Source organism: Penicillium cataractarum (genome assembly GCF_028827025.1).
Source record: "Penicillium cataractarum strain IBT 29864 chromosome Unknown utg000001l, whole genome shotgun sequence".
In the NCBI taxonomy this organism is placed as follows: Eukaryota; Fungi; Ascomycota; class Eurotiomycetes; order Eurotiales; family Aspergillaceae; genus Penicillium; species Penicillium cataractarum.
The window spans coordinates 2,463,305-2,484,473 of record NW_026622737.1 but is presented as its reverse complement, the minus strand read 5'-3'; the positions used below and the strand labels follow the sequence as shown (position 1 = coordinate 2,484,473).

General features: G+C 46.7%; 8 protein-coding genes across 8 annotated transcripts; 6 read left to right on the top strand and 2 right to left on the bottom strand.

The window, feature by feature from the left end:
* Positions 1-453: 453 nt before the first annotated feature.
* N7496_000854 (Zn(II)2Cys6 transcription factor) lies at positions 454-2,680 on the top strand (the record flags this gene model as incomplete). The annotated part of the gene is made up of 3 exons (XM_056693785.1): positions 454-1,041; positions 1,145-2,319; positions 2,377-2,680. The coding sequence occupies 3 exons, from the start codon at positions 454-456 to the stop codon at positions 2,678-2,680; spliced, it is 2,067 nt and encodes a 688-aa protein (XP_056560514.1).
* A 4,685-nt stretch (positions 2,681-7,365) lies between these two features.
* Positions 7,366-8,595, top strand: N7496_000853 (uncharacterized protein; the record flags this gene model as incomplete). Its single annotated transcript, XM_056693784.1, has 1 exon — positions 7,366-8,595. The coding sequence occupies one exon, from the start codon at positions 7,366-7,368 to the stop codon at positions 8,593-8,595; it is 1,230 nt and encodes a 409-aa protein (XP_056560513.1).
* A 1,738-nt stretch (positions 8,596-10,333) lies between these two features.
* Positions 10,334-11,221, top strand: N7496_000852 (uncharacterized protein; the record flags this gene model as incomplete). The annotated part of the gene is made up of 1 exon (XM_056693783.1): positions 10,334-11,221. The coding sequence occupies one exon, from the start codon at positions 10,334-10,336 to the stop codon at positions 11,219-11,221; it is 888 nt and encodes a 295-aa protein (XP_056560512.1).
* Positions 11,222-11,310: 89 nt separating this feature from the next.
* On the bottom strand, positions 11,311-11,994 carry N7496_000851 (uncharacterized protein; the record flags this gene model as incomplete). Its single annotated transcript, XM_056693782.1, has 2 exons — positions 11,311-11,691; positions 11,959-11,994. 2 exons carry the CDS (start codon positions 11,992-11,994, stop codon positions 11,311-11,313), a joined length of 417 nt encoding a protein of 138 aa, XP_056560511.1.
* Positions 11,995-12,231: 237 nt separating this feature from the next.
* On the top strand, positions 12,232-13,107 carry N7496_000850 (uncharacterized protein; the record flags this gene model as incomplete). The annotated part of the gene is made up of 1 exon (XM_056693781.1): positions 12,232-13,107. One exon carries the CDS (start codon positions 12,232-12,234, stop codon positions 13,105-13,107), a length of 876 nt encoding a protein of 291 aa, XP_056560510.1.
* Positions 13,108-13,446: 339 nt separating this feature from the next.
* Positions 13,447-14,026, bottom strand: N7496_000849 (uncharacterized protein; the record flags this gene model as incomplete). The annotated part of the gene is made up of 3 exons (XM_056693780.1): positions 13,447-13,686; positions 13,741-13,959; positions 14,024-14,026. 3 exons carry the CDS (start codon positions 14,024-14,026, stop codon positions 13,447-13,449), a joined length of 462 nt encoding a protein of 153 aa, XP_056560509.1.
* A 2,829-nt stretch (positions 14,027-16,855) lies between these two features.
* On the top strand, positions 16,856-17,782 carry N7496_000848 (uncharacterized protein; the record flags this gene model as incomplete). Its single annotated transcript, XM_056693779.1, has 1 exon — positions 16,856-17,782. The coding sequence occupies one exon, from the start codon at positions 16,856-16,858 to the stop codon at positions 17,780-17,782; it is 927 nt and encodes a 308-aa protein (XP_056560508.1).
* Positions 17,783-19,089: 1,307 nt separating this feature from the next.
* N7496_000847 (uncharacterized protein) lies at positions 19,090-20,469 on the top strand (the record flags this gene model as incomplete). The annotated part of the gene is made up of 1 exon (XM_056693778.1): positions 19,090-20,469. One exon carries the CDS (start codon positions 19,090-19,092, stop codon positions 20,467-20,469), a length of 1,380 nt encoding a protein of 459 aa, XP_056560507.1.
* Between the last annotated feature and the right edge of the window lie 700 nt (positions 20,470-21,169).

Here is a 21,169-nt window from a genome sequence, read left to right as displayed (position 1 = left end):
GGGCTGGAAACTCAGTATCCTGTGTGAGGAAATGAAGAGTTCCTTCCTTGGAATCCCATCTCTGCTCCACCGTGGCGAAACTTCTGGTGCATACTTTTGCACACTCTACAATATTGCCGTGATAGGAATTGGCAACCGATATCTGGCAGCAATGGATTGCGGGTGGTCGAGGGGTCTCTGAAAGGGGAATTATGGTTCTGTAAGTTGAAACGTGGGGATTAACGTGGCAAAAGTCCATTCACCCTCCTGGAGACAACATTGGAAGAAAGCAAATAAAAATATTTAGTTGCGCTGATAAATAGTTTAGTACTCCTTGACCTGTCAATCAATCAACTTGAGATAGCGGTTCACACTCTTCTTTACTCATACTCTTCTTTACTCATACTCTTCTTTACTCATACTCTTCTTTACTCGTGTTCTTCTTTACTCGTGCTCTCAACTTTCTCACTCGCCATGAAACCGACCAAGAAACGTCGCATACTAAGCTGTGAACCTTGCCGGGCCCGAAAAGCGCGCTGTACCCGTGATGGTCGTCCCTGTAAGCAATGCAGGGACCGTGATATTAGTGCAAGTGACTGCATTTATCTGGGACAAGCACGGAAAGATACCATCCACACGGAGCTCCTCGCCAAGATCCAAAGATTAGAGTCTTGTCTCTGGGAACGGACGGGCACTCAATTAAGCAACGTCAGTGACAGAACTATCCCATCTCTAAGTACACTCATGGCCTCTGGGGGTTTCCCTGAGGCCACGGTAAATGAGTACCTTGGTGATTCAACACTAGACAATGCAGGGTCGCTGCAAAAATCATCGACGGGTTCTGTGCGTTATTTTTCACCAGCCTCATGGGAGTCAATTGTTGCGAATAGCCCTGCTGCAGAGTGGTTGCAGAGCTTTGGCCTTGATACCGCCGGCGAGGATGATCCACAGATCCCGCTGGTGTCGAATGCAGATATCTCGCACGCGGAGCTCTTGGGACTGCTCCCTCCAAAGCCGTATTGCGATTCACTCACGAAGACATATTTTCAGAATATCACACCCGTAAGTCTAATCCATCCACAGCACTCGTGCTCCACAAAGATGGGCTAGAAGGCTTCTTCATGGCATTGATAAATCTCAGATGTTTCACATTCTTCATACCCAGACCTTCGAGGCCGAATATCAGCAATTTTGCTATGACCCCGGTCGTATGCCAATGTCTTGGCTAGCTTTACTGTTTGCTATACTAGCAATTTCAATCAGCGCCTTGAATGATGACAACCCTCTTCTTTTCGATCTGGGCCGCGAACGCACGGTGGGAAGGAATATCAAGATACTCTTTACGCGTTACCGGTCCGCTGCACTTCGCTGTCTTGCTCTAGACAATGTTATGAGCCGGCATTCCATGACCTCCCTCCAGGCGCTAGTTCTAATCATCTATGCCTGTTTGAACCGCGCCCTCCCGTGCTGGACACTGCTAGGGCTCACTCACCATGTTGCTATCTCAATGGCCTGCCACATCGACCCAGAACGGTTCAACCTCGGCATAGTCGAATGCGAAGAGCGCCGCCGCGTTTGGGCTGGACTCATGATACTCTACACCCTTCAGAATACTTTGTTCGGTAACCTGAACCAGCAAATTACAACACAAGAAGTGAAGTTGCCCGCCGAAGTTGATGATGTTGACATTTTAACGGGCATAAACACTCACCTCCTCTCTGATAAGTGTTCCTCGCCCTACACCGCCCACTTGACCCAGATGACATATATGTGCCTCGCCTGCCACTTGCACCGAACAGCAAATCTTGTTTCCGAGTATATATCTTCTTACACGTCTCCACGGTCCCTTACCTCCACGCTTGAGGCTGAGATCAACGCTCTCCGTGAGCGCTGCGATGCCCGCTACACCCAAGACCGCTCCCAAGAACCTTCACCTACCTACCATTTCGCCAATAAGAATATTCTTCATGCCCAGATTCAACAGCAACTCCTACTGCTGCATCGACCGGCTCTTATTCGATTTCTACGTGGCGAGATTAACCCGGAGACCCGTGCAGCTCGTGAAAAGTGTATTGCCTCGGCGAATGAGGCCCTGTCTTTGTTTGGTGATCTCCTAGAGGATCCCCAGTGCATTCCTTACAGATGGTACATGAGCGGTTTAGGCAGCTTCTACGCTTTCCATGCCGTTGTTGTTTTGGCCGTTCTGTTGTACCACTCGGAGAGCACCGCAGAGTTGGAGAGTACTAAGGAGGCCATCAGCAAAGGTTTAAATAAATTCACGTCACTGTCAGGGCGAAGTATTTTCTGCAGCAAGGCTATTCCCACTATGCGCCAGTTCATGTTCGTCACTATATCCCTTCAATCTTTAACACTTCCAACTAAATTCCATTGATATAGCAACCTTGCACCAGCTTCCTTGACCCATCTACGACACGAAGAACAACAGAGCCAACAAAGTCCAAAGCTCCAGTCCCAGGTTCCGCTTCAGAACCGGGAGTTCACGTTCGTATCACACTGCGCGCCTTGCGTTCCGATGGCAAATAGCTCTATGGTGAACTCTATGATGAACCCGCAGTACGAATTCTTCATGCCCACTGTCTTATCCTCCATGAGCAGCCTCAGTACGAACTCCAATTTTGAACTTCAACTGCACGAGCAGAATTTGCCGAATGAAGTGAACCAAACTATGTACTTCCACTAAGCTGAAATATTTGATTGAGAAATATCAAGGGCGGACCTTTGTCTGTCCTCCGACAGAGATTTCTCCATGCTGCCACCCCCACATTTCATACCAAAACTTATCATAAAGACCTCAGTTTCTCCTGTACACTATGCGAATGGGGCTTTGTTCTCCTGGAATTTACCCATTGGGGTTTCACGGAATTGTTTGATTATGATCTCAGACATCAACATCAATGATTCCCACGGACGTCTTCGAATTGGACAGCTGGGTCAATGCGCACGGAAAGGATGATCTATCTACTACAGTTCCACAGATAACCAAGGCGATCCAGGCTATTGAAACTTGCTCGGTGACAGGGTTGTCAAAGTCGAAGCAGATACAGGAGATATTCCGTAAATAAATACCGACCAGAGCGTTCTTGGCAGCTGAGCTCGGTAAATACGTTCAGATTGTGGTGCTGGTGGGCCATGAAACCGACCCCAACAAGTATCTGAACGGGTCAGGTGCAATCTGGGATGAGCGGTCCCTTATGACGCTGATGGATATTGGTTTGTCTACGGAGGAAAACTCTCGGGGGTATCGTGTAATCCAGGCAAAAGTATCCTATCAGGGTTTAACGCTTGTGTGTTCAAGAATATTGCAGAACTGCACAAACTACTGTACTAGAAACAATTTTTGTTTAGCCGGAGTTTAACGAATGTAAGCTTAGTTACTTACAATGACTACTTCGTGATCAAACAGCGGAGCCATCCCCCTGGTAGCAGACGATTATTCTTGTAAGGCAGTGAAAATTCATATAAGCAGAGCATACCTTGCTCGTGGCATGAGGATAGTGAAGCTATATAGAGCATCAGCACCAAGCATCAGTTATAATGGACCCATTTTACCTTTCCTTCTCCGATCGAAGTGACCGTGAGCCAAATATTCAGTTTCTATATGGAGTTGCTAATAACTATCCTAGTGATCACTGTGGAGGGAAACATTAGCCGCGCATGCCAAGCAAAGTTTGGCCATTCTGACGATACAAAGTCATTTCCGCCTGAGCAGGTATACGTGGTGATGATGGATGTATGCCCACTTTGGGTTCATGGGCGTATTTTTGGACGGAGATTATACTGCGTTTTATGGAATAGGATGTCGGATAATTGGTTCGGGAGCACCGAACGAGGCCTTTTTACCTGGCTTGCCCTTGCATTGAAACAAGAAGTTTATGTCTCTTATCACATGCATCAACTTCTGCCGGCAGAAGTGCATGCTCCAACGCATTCCACAATCCTGGATAGCATTGACCCTATTTACGACGGAAGCTCAGGTCAGATCCTATGGAAAGCCAAATTCTGTTTGGAAAGCTTTGACGTGATATCAGTAGCTGGGTCCATTTCGGACCTCGTTCCGTACTTCTCAAACCCTTGTCCAATGCGTGTTGACTACTTGGACCGCACCCGCAGGCTGGCCAGCAAAGTCCCAAGTGCTCAGTACTAGGTCCAGAATTATACAACCTCATGGAGAGCCAACAGACGCTTATGAGGTTCAAAGAATGCTAGTGCTTGATCTTGAGTGTTGATTCACTCAAATTACCTGTTTGAACAAATGAATATCCTAGCTTTAAGTTGAACGAGCTTTATCCTGTGGATTCATTCATAAATGAAACCAAGCTCATCTTAAATTAACCGGTACCTTAATCTAAAACACACCGGCAGAACTTTACTGCCTTTATTAATTAATTGGGTTGACAATGTATATATAGTCGGATTGAATCCACCATATTTGCTTATCCACAAACCACTCTCGACACCTACTCCTAAATGACTAGGAGGATATTCATTGTTGCCCTGGTGTTTGGTTCGGCGCTATACTATTTGCATCGGGAAACTACCCGCCGATTAGTTACTACACAGTGAAGGAATTGCTATTTGCAGAATTGGACGCCGTGAGTCAACGTTTGGCAAGTGAAGCTGTATTTTGGAAGCGCTGACAATATAGGTACATGGCCCGGGAACAGAGAAACGTGATAGAATTAGAGACAGTGAGCGGCGTCGCTGAAATCAAAGGGGTTATTATCGATTGGTGTACGTACTGCTACTCTCATGTAAAGGCACTCAAACTGATTCGGCCTTAAAAGTTTCTCAGAAGGAGGAGCCAATCTTTCAAATCAAAGTTCAGGATATCGAACACTACACCACAGCAAGCATATCTGCATTTGGCGCAGAGAGTGTGAAAGAAGAGCTATGTGAGACACTAGATGCAAGCTTGTTAGATGCCCCTAACAGTATCGTTGAAAAGATTATGGTGGGGAACAATGACCATAGCTTCAACGCGATCTTTGTCATTGTGACGCTTCTTTTAAATGGATTCCTGCCACCTCCTGGGTTATCTACCTCTATACTTGGAATATTCCTGGAAAAGGACGGAAATGATTTAACCAATCATCTATTAGAATCCCAGACGATTGGAAGTACTTTCGGGAAGATTCTGCCAAAACTCGCCGCTAAGGCTGACCGTGACCAATCACTGGCGAAATAATGGAGAGATATGTCGTTGAAAAAGATGAATTTTTGATTCTGAGTCGGGCTATCAATTTGTAATTAGATATTGTTAGAATTTGTTATCAGAAGAAAAGTTGAGATGACCCAACCAATTTGAGCGAAATGAGACTAAAGAAATTTTAAGAAAAATTATTTATTGACCGACTGCCATAAGTCCAAATGATCACCCAGTTAACAAATAATTTGCTCGGAAGCGTATTCTATGACAAACTTCTAAGATTTGCATGATACCTGTGTCCGATCTGCACGACTACACTACTCAGTTTGCTAGAAGGTATATCCCACGAACGGGAATCGGGCTAACTGTTTCACATTTTGGGTTAAGTCCCGGAATTCATTTCCAGCAATAATTTAAAGTAGATCATATTACAAGTTCTTCCCTGATAACCGAGCTAGCTGGATAAATTGTGGATGGGAAGGTGGATCCATAGCTATATTTTCGGATTGTAGCTAGTGTCAATTGAATTCCTGTTCTTCCCATAATGCCTATACATCGTTGCCCTTTTAGAGACACTACGAAGCGGAGTGATCCTCTTCTTAAAGGGCTGGGTTTCCTAAGGAACGAATAATTGAGTGCTAGTTACAACTGTCTACACACCACTATTCCTGTGGTATAATTGCTCTTTTACTATTTACGTGACTTTCATCAGTAATATGTTTGATCGCCATAAAGGTAAGCCCCAATGAATAGTGATACTCCAAGAGGTAGCTAACCGTGGAAAGAGGGATTCAAGATCAAACGTGACAAAGAGCCAGACATATTTCTTCCAAGGTCCTTAGTGTATGACTGGGTCACATGCTCTACAGCAAAGGATGTAGATACCACAGTTCCACAGGTACTTCACGCCATTGAGGCTTTGGAAATTTGTCGTAAGGCAGGACTATCGCACTCGGATGATATAATGCAGGTATTCCATCGGTATGTGCGAAACGACATGTTTTTCGCCACCGACCTTGCCAAATACCTTCAAATTGCGGTACTTGTGGGATATGACGTGGACGCCGAGAAATTTTTTGAAGGGGTAGAAGTTTTTTGGAACTCTGAGTGTCCTGTAAAGCTAGTGGATATTACTTTGATCGAGAAAGATCCTGACGGGTGTCACATGTTTTGTGTTGAAGTATTCTACTGCGATATGAAAATTAGTGTGGTGAAGAATGTTGTAGAGCTTCAGCGGCTTTTTTACTGAACGGCTTTTTGCGACTCTTACTTCAAGAAACACATATTTGCTTAACTTATTCAATTATTTACCAAAATCCAAAAAGGGTTAGGAGGTCCAGAATCATGCAGTAGTCGCTGTTGTAAGAGATCTAGAGATTCACACAGCTTCAATTACCTACATCGGCCTATCAAAATCCGCAGACAAGGGGCTCATCTTATCCCTCCCAAGGGGATGCACGAGCTCGAAGAAGCCAAACTTGACCGTTTGCTTCCTTATCATCACATGGGCCGCAGTTATCCGGGATACTACCAAATGGATGTCCTAGCTATAAGTTGAACCAGCTTTATCCTGTGGATTTATTCAAAATGAAACTAAGCTCATCTTAAAAAAATATGCTGAGCTCGATTAGAATTTCTATCTGGATAGGGACCCTCCAAACTAATGCTAGAGGAAACCCTCATAAATATCGTAAATATTACCACGACTTTTTTTTACAAAAGATGTATATGCCCAATGAGCCCAATCCTAGACGCCTCGATACATACAATGAGCGTGAAGATAAAAATTGTATTTCCCCATTGGATCACAGCTGGTATAATTCCTCAACCGATGGCTATGCTCAATGGCTGATGATGATAGTGCGGACTTCGATTACAGTGAGATTCGCATTTGATGGCAGACTGGACTGGAGGGTGGAGCAACAGAGAGATGGACGGATGGAAGTTCGCACAAATCCCCTGACGGTGCCGTTCCTCGAGGGCGAAGTTTATTTGACATCCACAGAGATCGTGGTCGTTGAAGAAGGCCCGGCCATAAACACGGACGATTCTTGGTAATGGAAAAGCTTCGGACGCATTGATTGTCAATTAAGTACTTTGAGAATGGAGATCCCCATCTCAAATCTACTATAAAGCCGTGTTTCTCGAATGCTCTTCCCCTTCTTCTTGGTAACAATTCAATTCGTTTCAGCAGTCCCTGTACGCCCTGTTATATCAACATGTCTTCTAATGAAGAGAGTCTCCGATGCCGTTATTTCTTGAACGATATTAAGGGGCTGAGTGAGATGAAGCAAGCAATCGCATCGGAACTCTTCCCTATACCGCAGGACCTACACGCTGCCCTTCATTCCCTCTTCGAAAACCTGCGTGATGAGCACACACCTCCTTTAGTCAAACAGGAAATTGAGAACACATTCAGAAATACTTCACTGCAACAAAAGATCGAAGGCTCCTGCAAACTTTCCCGCAGTCACCACGACGAAAACTCCCATCAACATATGATGGACGACGACGCCCCCCATGATCTGGCATCGTGGTCTTTCAAACATTGCTCTTTGTGCTCCAATGGACTCTTGGACCATAAAATGATTCAGCCTTCTTCGTACCTCTTTTGGATTGCCTTCAGAAGTGAAAGGACTAACTTATCGCACCGACTTCTGTCTTTGGTTGAACCCGAGGATCTTCTGGTTCCTTTTGCGACGGGTATACTACACGGTGTTGAATACACCATGTTCCAAGTGGCTACGTGGAAGCCGGAATGGTTTCAAATCTGCTGGAAACGGCTTCAACCATTACGAAGCAAGGCTATTGCTTCACTAGGGTCAAATGAAAAGCGAGCAATGTTGCAGTGGGCTGACGTCGAACTTGTCGATTGCTTATTCAAAGACGGCCTAGATATCGGGAATCTTGATCCCGATCATCCCTCCCTGGTTTGGCTGGAGACAATGAGTCGAGGGAACCCAGAACCAATGTTGGAGTGGCTTCTGAACCGCGGCATCCAACGCCCTGAAAAGCTCTTGGTGCACGCCACAAGATTCAACTACATTGGTGCGGCACGCTGGATGATGGGTCATAACAAGTACTCCCAGGACTGGCGTGAGGCTGCTGTAGGAGCTGCAAAGAGTACCGACTACGGAAGTGCGGAATTAATGGCAATCATTTTAGAGGGCTCTGTTACGAAGTTAGCAGAAAATCCTGAAGTGTCGCAAAACCTGGTGATAACTGTTGTTGAAAGGGCGTGCTTAGAGGTTAACAAGGCGCGGTCGGATGAAATATCAGGAGATGAGATACTGCGGCGAATCACGGAGAAGGAACTGCTTGCCGTTAGAAAAATTGAAGCTCTGGGTAGGTTAGCCGGAGCAGTTGATGTTGTTGGTACCAAAGTTATGGCCAGTGAGGCTAAGCTGGATGGCCTTTTACAGGCCTTGGAGAATATGGAATTGTATTGATGACAAGCTAGTGTAATCACCAGAGAAAACCCACCTGCGTAATGTCACTTTAACAATGACCCTGATGTACTCTTTTCTAATTCAAGTATCCCATTATTTGAAATACTTAAATCTTTTATTATGAGTATGTCTTAATGACCGAATCATGTTCCTTTAAGAGTAAAACCCCCGTACGATTAGACTAGAGTACAAGGCTATCGAACACTAATCCTGAAGTAGGCTTACCGGAACCGTAGCTCCAACCAGGCATCTCTTGGAGTACTGTTCGTACGCTTTTTGCTAGCTCTGACATGTTTGTATTGATGATGGCCCAATGTAAGGAAAGGGGCGAAATTCTCGAGAGCATGAACGGTGTTGGAGCAAGCTAAAACGTTATGCGGCAGAGCGAATGGAATGTATTCGGGGCGATGGTTTAACCTCGGAAATAGGGGTTACATAAAGTTGATCCGCAATGTTGACTGTGGATCCGAGTGTTTGTCTTCCTGTCGGAGCGTATGTAAGGTCTTGATCTTCCCCATTGAAAATCGAGCTCTGTGACGGTTACGACTGGCCAGTTCCGAGAAAAATTGTTAGAGAGATCAAAGAATGTCTTAAAATTAGGGGTAAAGCAAAGCAAAACTTTTCGGTTTCCTCCTTATGCTCAAGCTTGCGTTGTTCGCTTGATAAAGTACCGCACCCTTCGTAGCAAACAAAGAATGAACCAATCCTTAACTCCCTCCGCTAGAAAGCGCACGGGCAATGTGATACGTAGCGCGGTACCATAGATATATCCCCTTCCTGAGACTTAAATAAAGCTGTGGCTATGTCTTCCTCATAGAACCCTACATGTAGCTCGACAGATTGTGTTTGCCGCCTGTCTCCTCCCTCCCAATCCACTGCAACCAAAGAAGAATGTGCACATTATGACAGACCATGACAAAGCTTTTTATTTTGGATCTGAGCTTTTCAGATGGATCAAGTCGCAGATTCGAATTCCAAAGGGGATTGCAAGTTGCTGGTTTCCAGCGGACGATTCAGGTAATCGATTAAGTTAAACCCGCCGGGAAAACGATCATGCTAATCGCCCTTCAATGACAGAATCTCACACGCGATCACACCGAAGCACGTCCATAATGAGCGGAAGTGTCATTATCTTGGACGAACTGGAAGCTCCCAAGTTATTGAATTATCCGGTCAGGGTATGACCATACCAGACACTTTTCAACTCATACCGTTACATTACTGACATATACTAGACATAGGAATTGTTACAAAATACTCGTCTACTGGGACTATATCCATCCCCATATAACGGCAGCTTTTCTGCTTGCACACGATTGTATCGCAGGAATAAATCTGGTGGCATCGTGTATTAGCCGGGGAAAAGGCAGATATCAATGAGCTAGAAGTGTAGCTGATAGATCATTTTCCCGTAGTGAACAGGGGGGAATTACCCAGCTTGTGCGCAGTTATAAACAATACTACTGGATGCAAATTTCGCTTGCCTTGAGTGGTGAGGTCATAAAACGAGGGGAATCCCGAAGATCTCCTAGACTTGTCTGGATCGAGTATCAGTTGAATCCACCCTGTGGAGAATGGCTGATATCATTTGAAAGGCTAGTCACCCAGATGCGTGCTTAGGACAGAGTGGGTGTGCCCCTTACTGCCGAGAAAAGGATAAAAAGACGTCTCGGCCCCTCTACAGTCTTTCTGCCCCTCCACAATCTCCCTTCACTGCCGATGCAAGTATCTCTATAGTATGTTTTTAGCCAGCTCCCAGACTGAAGCAACTTTTGCTGTCACCTCACGGTTTTCGTTTCCCCAACTGCTCCTCTTAACATGTTATGTCGCTCTCCAGTCTTCCTTGCCAGCAAGACTTCGCGATAATCGGGAACTCCGTGACCTGTACTCTCGCAATGAGGACGAGTGGTATCCACGAATCGGGGAAGAGGGATTTTCTGATATGAAAACAAAGATCTGGACCGCAACGAGCCTGGAAACTCGTAAAGATTGGGAGTGGGTTCGTGATTACCTATTGCAGGAGAACCTAATCTATGGGGTGTCAGTGTCGCCCCAGGATCTCCGAGAATACTTGTGTGGACTCCTTCGCCAGATCGAGCAAGTATCCTCGGAAAGCGTTATCGCACTGTTGACCCCAAGAACCGCCCCAACTCCGCCATTATCCAATCTCAAGGAGCGGGCTAGCTTGGTGTTAGTCTGCCTGAGCCTTGGTGTGACGTTGACCCCAGGTGATCCAACGCCACTGGGTTCATTGCTTACCCACCCCAATGACTATCAACGTATCGGGACCATGATTGCCCAATTGCAACAGTCGCCCTTGTTCATCGATGACATACAACCACAACAACTATGGGCATCGTTAAGCTCCTTGCACATGATTTTGGGCTACCATGAGGAGGTCGTGGGCTGTAGGTCTGCATTCGACCGCTCTTCCTACGATTATATATGGACCGTGGAAACCCAGGAACATGAAATTCAAACCTCGAAGTACACTTCCTTCAAGACAAAGCGTGCATCTTCCTCGGTTCAACATTATCAAAAGAGGCAGAAACGAAACACTCAATCCCCAGTGGACCCGGCGGCCAGGAGTCGAAAGCAGCTATCTGGGGCTCAAGCGTCACCATGACGACGCGGCCGCCAGTCGGACAAGATGACAAGAGGGCCTGAGCTCATACGCCTACACAAGGGAAGCACACAAGAGCTCGGAATTTTGGTTTATATCTCTCGGTTTATTTGCTTTTGATAATGGATGATCAGTTGATTAAATCGATCAATTTCCTTTGCATACCAATCCGCAAGTGGCTCGTCCCCGCACAGCAGGGTAGCATCCCGTTCATCGCAGTACCGCCGGTGCATGTCTTTCAGCGCCCGGAAGGCCGTTTTGGCATAGGAAACATTGCCTTCAATGGCGAATAGTGGGTCACTACTCAATAGTCGCAGTGCACTAAGACTAGTGAAGCACCGGTTGACTCGATCTATCCCATCCGGGACCACAGCCAGATCGACCTGGTTCTTGCCCAGAGGGATGGCAGCACGGACGACATCCTCTAGACCGGCATATATGTATGTCGTCGGATCGCATTTGATGCGGACTGTCTGTAAAGAGGGATTAAATGGCGAACGGACGATTGGTCTAGCAAGTTGCACAACACTGACCACTAGCGCCATCACAATTCCTGCACGTAGAGTCGGGATGTAGCGGAGTTCTAGTGTTCAGGAATACGAACTGACTATAAATGGACGGTTTTGCCGACAGCCTCCACATTCCAGATGACATGAGGTGATGATGGCGCAGAATAAACCTCGCAGTAGAGTAGAGTAAGGTAGCAAATTATGTCTCGAAACAATAAAAGAAAAGCGAACCGTGGACGGCGACATACTTCGGAATTTACCAGCCATTTTTGACTACAAGCATCCTGCAAAGAAGCTCATGGCGGCCAGGCGCTAGCCGGTTGTGTGCGTGCCCGGTACGGTAGTAGGATGGTTTGGGTTATGATTGTGTTCCCTAGCCAGCTTGCGGGTATGTCCGTAAAGGGAATGTCATCGATGACATTCCCTTTACGGACGTGTAGAAGAGATAAAAAGGATCTCACACACAATCCATACTGACCACCATCACACTTCTCGTTTGTCACAATGGGGAAGGACAGAGTGTTTCCCTTCAAAGGACCCGATCGAGCTTATATCGATTATCTCGAGCGTCGTCTGGTGACTGCTCTGTCAAGCCTGAGACTTGACCAGGGCGGACTTTCAGCGCCCGCGCCCTATGCTTCTCACGCTCACAACCTGTCCACAGGTGGCTATCAGTTTATTGAGTGTAATCCACAGGCTGCTAAGCAGGCGCAACCAGACAAACCCGCAACACCCGCAACATGGAGCAAACAGTTTCATAACTTCCTCAAAGCCCTTCCCACCGAAGCCGGGTGGCTCGAAGCACGAAGAAGGGCGGGCGTTGATACACCGGTCCGGAATCAGAATGCCTTGAAATCAATATTAGGCAATGCCGGCGTGGTCATTTTCCATGGCCAATACCCAAGCCCCGGATACCAAATCCCCTCCCTCCCCTCAAGGCTACCTACAGATTCCGAGATGTTGGTCGTAAGGGGTTATCAGTATGGAAACTTCGTCTCTCACTGCGGCCAAGACCGAGATTTTGCCGAAACTGTGGCCACGTTTCAGGACCTAGTCTTTTGCTCCTACTGCGAGGTCATGATTAAAGCCGGTGTTTCCCTTCAAGTAACCAACGACACTATGAGGCAATATACGGGCGCCGATAAAAGTGACCTGACTTTAGAGCGGTATCGTCGAGGGGCCGTCTGGGCCAATCGCTGTATGGCAGCACTGTTCGAAAATGGATGGGGACATCGGAGCTGGGAGCTTTTCCTTCTCGGTATGTTCTTGCGGCAGTCTTGCTGCAGTCTTTGTATCGCCCTTGCTAACGGAAGCTACGTTAGGGGGTCAAACGTCGTCGCAGCTCGCCGCGTTTCCCACGCACAATGCCAGCAGTTTTAAGCTTGTGGCAACACATATGGGACGTACACGTGTTCCTCCATGGGAAAACGGTTGGATACCATACTGCCTCCCTTGCATCGTGCACCATATCACGGGCTATTTAGTTCCGTAAGATCCCCTATACACCCTTTGGGACCTCTACTAAGAGACATTCCAGCCTGGATAGGATTTGCGGCATTCTCGGCTACGGATCAATATGGTGTTCCCTGCAGCCCATATCCCATTATTTTCAAACATGCGTGGTATCCCTTTTTGGGGACGTGCGAGGTCAGGTTGCGGTTGACGAACAGCACCACACGCAACCAAACATTATCCACCCGCTATCTTTAAGCGACCAGCCTACCGGTTCTCTTCCAATCTCGTTTCCAACACCAGATAGTCTATTTCCGGGCTGATTAGGACATCTCCGGACAGTTTAAAATACCATCCCACCAGCAGTGTTACGGGGGCGTTGGTGGCCAGGTCACGAATATGAGGATTAGAATGAATAATATTGATGGGTATTGCGTAGACTGGATGGTTGATATCGGCATGGATGAACTTGAGGTTTGCGGCCCGATACATGGTGTATGTATGTCCCTGATTGAATAAGCACAGTTTGCAAGCGAATCGAATCTGCCCTTCATTCCTTACCGTCAGGTTCATCGCTAGCAGAAGTGGCGTCGCCCAAGGCTGTAAGCGTTCCGTTCGATACATTCGATGGCCATCGTTATCAACTAGGTAGTCTGTCGATAGAGTAGCTTGCTGATCGGCCCACACGGCCAATTGACGTCGGGCATCATTGGCGGCTTCGTTGAGGAGAAAAGGGCTTGCAATCCCATTCCTTGGGGCTGGTAAACTGTAATTTCCCATCTGTAAGCGTAGGCAGAACGCATATTAGCTTGGCCTTTCTTGGTCTAAGGTTAATGATGCTTACCATAGTGACAATATGATGCCTGCTTTCTCTGAATTCATCTCTGTGGCCACGAGCGGGGCTGGATGTGGTCTCAGTCACGTGTGATTTATCATTGGCGCGGGGTTCGTTCCGCCATGTGATCCAGATTTCAGCCTGATACCTTTTGACAAAAAGGGCAGGTGATTAATGAACGTCCTGAATAGCGCGCATATCATCTAGACGGGCACAGTGGGGAATAACTGGGATGAGAGGATGCCATCAATATGATTTAAATTGTCCATTTCCCTCATCATCCCCTAAGCCCTAAGCTTGCCGAAGTGGTTCTCTTTCCCGTAAAAGAAACCAGTCCTCATTGATCCTGCTTCCAAACTTCGGTAGACTCAACATTACCATGGACATAGACATAAACCTATTGGTGGTAAGCCTCCAGAGATAATGCAGAATTGTTTCGCACACTGATCACTGAAGACTTTGAGAGTACTCATTCCTGATACCCACCGAGATATCGACGAATATATTAAGGCGAAAGGCCTTGGTAATGCTATTCTCGCAACCGTCCAACTTGAAGAGACTGCTAGCCGCTCTGATCGGCGGACCCTGGTAGATCTGGCAGTGGTCGGGGAAGAGCTTCCTCGGGTAGAGCGTTGCCTTTGTTGTATCACATCACCACTGGATGATATAAGCATGGTCTTCGTTCCTAGTCGCTTCATTACCGATGGTTTGGCAGACCCCGAGGCGCAAAAATGGTTCAGATGGACTTGGGTCCATAACAAGTACCTGGAAGCACACATAAAGCAGAATGAGACTGCTTCATCTGTACTTAAATGGTATCAAATGCGTTTTGATGAAATGAATACGACCATAACGCAACTCCGCAGAAAGGAAAACTTGACCCTGGACCGAGCGCCATCGATCTCTTGAGTTCTAGGATCTAGGGGTCATTATTTCCATAACGAGACGAGTGAATCCCCCGTTTAAATTATGATCTACACATAACTCTACCGGAAATGTCACTCTGCAGGATCAGCAAATTGTCTCGTACTTTTTTCGATGTTTCGAAGGCTTTTCGCCCTCAGAATATCTGTTACCGATGAAATGAATCTCTTGAGCCTCAGATCCTGCCCATTGGTTAAAGCATATGCACGATTCTTGTGACCTGTAAAGGGACAAACGCGGTCCTGAGCTATTCGATATAAGATAGGCGAAGCACTGTGCTCTTAATTTTTGCACCCCCCACGACTGGACGCTTACCTATCTCTTGGGGGATTCTCTCTGATTTCTGATTATGGTTGACCCATCGTGGCCGGTTAGGCTCCCACCTATACAACCAGATATACAACCAGATACGAAGTTTACTTTGAAATCGATTCACACACTCGTCCGTATCCCCAAAGAGCTCGTCGATCTCTCCAAAAAGAGGGAATATCAAAGTTCCACCCTCCCGCCCGATGCCGATACGCACAATACCGACCTTGGTACATTGGGTTGTGATCCCATACCCCAGCCAGCATTTGATTTGCAAAGAAATTCAAGTACACTACACAGCCAGCTTCCCGTACACGGTGGGGGCGTCCTGGGTAGCTCAAGACGGAGAAAATACGCAATAAGGCAAAAAGACGCCAATCTCGCTCCAGAGTCAACTACGACAGTGACTAGGAGTCAGAGATGCGAGTATCCTGGGTGTAAATCCTCATTCTCGGGTCTATATTTACTCAAGTGAGTGGAGGAGAACAATATGATTACCAGATCATGCTAACCCCGGTATACGAAAAGGTCCCATATGATTGTACACTCTCCCGATCGGCCCTACTACTGCTCTAAGGAAGGTTGTGAATACAAAAGGGGGTTCAAGCGAAGAAATGAACTGAAACGTCACGAGCGGAAACATGGCAATCTACGCTACGAATGTCCTTTCTGCCAAAAGACCTATCCTCGAACTGACAATCTGCAACGGTAAGTTGACCCTCTATACCTATCAAGAGCTATCTTTATATACTAATTAGACTCTTGCAAGACATGTCCGGATAAGCCACAATGTTAAAAGCCTTGAGGATCCTGCTCTCCGAAAAATTCTCGATCAAGGGTGCCGGGGAAGAAAACGACTAAGGGGGCTGAAATAGTCTCATCCCCAGAAAGTCTGAAGGAGAGACATGCAGTTTTCGTGATTGTGAATGCTATAGTATCCAACAGAGGCTCAGAGGCTCATCCTACCACATATGTTGAGGCTCAAACCATAACCGGCCATCCTAAAGTAGAGGGCATCTATTTGATGAAACTCCAAGGTTCTGCCTGGCTTGTTGGTTTCGCTCCGCCATGTGATCCAGATTTCAGCCTGATACCTTTTTGACAAAAAGGGCTGGTGATTAATGAACCTCCTGAATGGCGCGCATATCATCTAGACGGGCACAATAGAAGCACAATATCTGAAGTCCCTCTCGCGGAACCATTTGCGAGCCTTACTATTATGTCATTTATGACGAATAACTTGCACAATACATGCAGAGTATAAAGGGTCCCCAAAAGATTATTGAGCATTATTGCAGAGTACACCAGCATTATTTGTGACAGGCTGAGGGCAAATGTGCTCTAACATGGCCTTTGAATTCGCGAGCAATGTCTCGGGGGGGGGGGGGGGGGGGGTAGCAAGGCATAGGGATGCGCGAAAGGCAAATCAAGCTTTCCACATATAAAAGCATATATTCTCCCTCCGATAATACTGAATGGTCAATTTCATGTCCTCAGAAAACCCCATCTCTAAGCTCAGAACACAGGAGTATGTAGCCTTCCAATTTCCCTTGGCTGCAGACACTTAAAGCCCGGATAGAATCCCTTATCACTCCGCAGGCCACAGATATGAAGCTGGAAGCATGGGTATTCAAGTACCCAATACCCCGAACATACCGCAACATACTCGCTTCTCTATTCGAATCCATTACAACAAATAGCGACTACTACGAACTCTCCGACATGTTGCTGAGTGGGCTGACAGCAAGTGAAATTGCCCTGATAGTGCACTTTCTCGGAATCACGGAGCAGTTTCTTTACGCCAACAAGTATTTAAATCCTCTCAGAGATCTCGACCCATCCATGGCTGCTTTCGAATCATTCATCGAGGAGGGCTGTCGGATATTAATTCTAGGCGACGATATCCTGGACTTGATGAAGAGGATTCAACTTCCGGGGACTTACTGGAGCGGTCGGATTGCCGAGGTGGAGGCCAACGACGGAATCATACTCCCGCCTAAGATATGGATCCTGTCAATTCCCCCAGATCGACGTCAACATGAGAGGGTAGCAAGTTTTGAGAGAGCCGAGGAGTTGTTTGATCCTTTGATTCAGCTTCAGAAGGGCGACGACCGTCGTCGGGCGACTGAGGCGGGCGAGGCAGCCATGCGGTCAATGGGGGTGGCAGACTTGACACTTCAAACTTATCAATTTCAGCGGGACACTCAGTGGTCCAAGTATATGTGCACTATGGGGAAATTCTCACTTGAGGTCGGCTGGGACGACTCGTACAGAGACATCCAGTCCAACTGCGCACTTCCGTACATGGATATCAATGAGGACCCGCATACGATCAGCTTCTCGGAGAACGACACCACAATGGAATACAAGTGGGATACACACTGTGGAGGTCGCTCAATAGTTTTGTGGAAGAAGAAGTACAGTCTCTTGCGGAACATGTTGTATACTGGGGGAGCAATAGGAGAGAACGGAAGAGACATCTTAGATGAGGTGGATCTAGCTTTCAAATTCCCTTTTGAAGGCCGACCCAACTGATGACGGCATCATTGTTTCAATTCAGCCTTTTGCCGATTATTGAGACAAGGGGTAGAGGAGGAAGCCGCAGCCATTTGTAAAGAGAAGGAAATAATGGACATAACAAAGTTCGTCTTACGCTTTTGTCTTCGTTATGTTATCTAGACGAGGAGTCTTAAGAAGCAACGTGCCCCTCATAGCCAACGTGAGTCCGTGAGTGACTGGGCTTCAGTGAGTCCCAGATGCTCCTGACAAAGACTAGCTCGCCAAAAAATAAGGTAATCTACGCCTTGAAAATGCAAACAGTGATGGTAAGGAAAATTGAGTGAAATTGTGGTCCGCTTTGTTCTCAACGAAGAATTGAGCGATAGCCTCAACCTGGTTAACAGGGTTTGGGGTATTGATGGAAAGGATTTGTACCTGAAAGTTAAAACCCCTGTACAGATGACAGATGGCTGCCTGTTTGGGCACCCCTGAGACATTGCATAGTGGATTCCACAACCCGGGTGAACAACGAGCAACTTTTAAATGACCGCTTCACCCCGGAGATTCCACAGAGCAGAAGTGTTCCAGTACTAAGCCACCCCAGTACCATCATCAGCCACTACAGCATTCATAAGGCGTCTCTTGTTGCCCCCGCCCCCAGGCACCTAGGACCAGCGATCATTTCCATGAATTCATTCCGTCAGGTAGACCTGCTATGTCAGAGGGTCAATAAGACCGAGGCTACACAAAAATGGTTCGTTCCTGTTCCTAATACCCCCAGCATACCCCCAGCTTGTGATTCACACCCTTCTGCTTTGTTGTACGCTGATTACTCCTTTTTGACTTTCTCATTCCTTATGCCGCTACCCATCTGGCAAACAGCTAGAGCCATAGAAATCCACATAACTGATTAACTAACCCGAATCCCAAGGTTAAACGATACGGTTACGGAATATACGAAAGGATTCGCTACGCTGAATGAATTTCTTGCGGCTGAACTGGTGTTCAATCAACCAAAAACAGATAATAACGATGAGCCACTCACTGCATATAAATCAGGAAGTGAGTCCGATCATGAGTGTGATGGCTCATACTCAGCCAGTTCCTCGAAGAAGCTATTCGCGGCGCCACAGTACTTGGACGCACTGGGCATATTTGAACGGCCACGACCAACCGAAGTTACAGAAGACCAGGTCATAGCGCAGTTCCGGGTTATTTATGCTCAGTTGGTCATGGTGGAAAAAGTATGCATTAATGTCGACAAGCAACATACTGGATCTAAAATCAAATTATCATCCAACCTGTGGAAACAATTGACATCTTTCCATCGAACACTACTTTACATGCATTACGACTTCCTTCTTGCATCCCAAAGTCCCATCTCCGGTTCCGAGTTGCGGGAAATTCCTGGGAATTACCAAATGCCCGCACGAATGTGGAGATACGGTATTCATTTGTTCCTAGATCTTCTTCTAGAAAATCTCCCGGACTCCTTGGATTTTCTGATTGAGTTCACCCAACTTGCGTACTCGATGATGACTCTATGTCTCGAAAGCTTTGAAGTGTTTTGTGATATTTGGATGGAGTGTCTTGGAGACTTAGCACGATGTCGCATGGTCATTGAAGACCGAGACCAAGATATTTGGGCTGAAGTCGCGCGATATTGGTATAACCAAAGCGCTAATTTCAGTCCCGGCGAGGGCCGTATACAGCACCATCTTGGAGTTCTCGCTTACCCAGACACTCTTCAAAAGCTCTGTCACTATACAAGAGCGCTGGTCAGTATCCGTCCTTTTCTCCATACACAAAAGAGTATAGGGTTCGTTTTCAGCCCGTATCATGAACATCGAATGGATCTCGGTGGGCATACAATGACCACTGCGTTTATTGCCACCCATTATACCTTATACTACAGACGGCCGGTTGATGAATTTTCTGCTTTGGCAACTTGCTTCTTAGATCTCTTGCGAAAAGAGGCTGTCCAGGACCAAACAGCACTTTATATCATGTCGTGTAATTTCGCGTCAGTACTTCAATACGGAGACATTGAAGCTATTGTGGCTTTGGAAATGGCTCAGAAAGACAATAAGACAGCTACAGAGCCATGCCTTTCTTCACCCATCTCAATGTCAGCCTTGGATCTAGCAACTCAGATCAAGGACGCTCGCGGTCTAACGCCCGCTAACTTCCATGTCCCTCCAATGGCCCTACAAGGCGCTATTCTCTCTTTCCACACACTCTCCATACTAATCGACTCTTTTAATGAGTCTAGTGTATGTGCAAGTGTGCATATCTCATTGTCATTTATCTGGTGTCTAGCCCTACGTCCAAACGCCATACAACGACTAGAGAAACTCATCCCATGGACCGATATCGCGAGGTTCCTCAACACCCTCATTAACTCCGACATAGTCTTCGAAAAAATTGAAGACAGAGCATTCCCACGGTACGAGGGCGTGGCTCGTTATTTACCGGAAGACTTTCTCATTCGTGGCCAGACCTGGAGCCAACTCTATTACCCCCACGACTTTTTCCAAGACACAGCTTCGAAGGAGGAGATTTCAGTGATTGAAGATCCTTCCATCGGTATCCCTCGAAGGCACAGGTGCCTGTGGTTAGGTGTCCGTATAGCAACAGCAACCGTTAGTATCAACCTCCTCCGTTCCTTGTATCGGATCATTGTTTTCACACATAGGAACGATGCTAACAGACTTGACATGTAGTTCGGTCGCTGGTTTGCATACAACGATAGGAATTTCGACATCACTCAGCGTGCGCTGAGGAATGTATCGATGCCTCCATAACAGCAGCACCTAGCCCCTTATCTGCAGATTGAGGGATCTCAGCGAGTGACGATGCCGCACGACGTATTTGCCACATAGGATCCTGCCATGCTAGGTGTCCCTAATCAATGAATTTTCCTACCATTTCTTTCATACTGAGATCTTGTGGCCGACATTGATTTCACCCCAATGCACAAATCTCACTTCCGATGGCTCGCCGGTCAAGTGGAAATCTCACATAGTAAGTGCTTGGGCATACACGAAAAGGTCTTTCAGGTGGATATCAACGCGTCAATAGAGATCCATTTGGGAACCGAACCAACAAGGTCTCGAAAGTGAAGCAGTTAGTCGAGCGTCTCCTACGGGAATTGAACCGAGAAGTATGTAATGGGTGATGAAACGAAAGTCGTGTTAACGAGAGTATGGAGCGCGGGTACAAATGTATGGGTCTTCTATTAACAAACTGGTTTATGCGTTCCATGAAGCCGCTCTCATCCCTACCAGCGCAGTGGCTGGCCTTCCACAAATCGTAGACTGAAACTTGATCTTCAAATTCACAGGGGAGATAGTAAGCATTTGGATGGTGTAGAAAATTACGGAGGAAGCAATGAAATGAGAACCTCTCTAACTAATTCGCCTC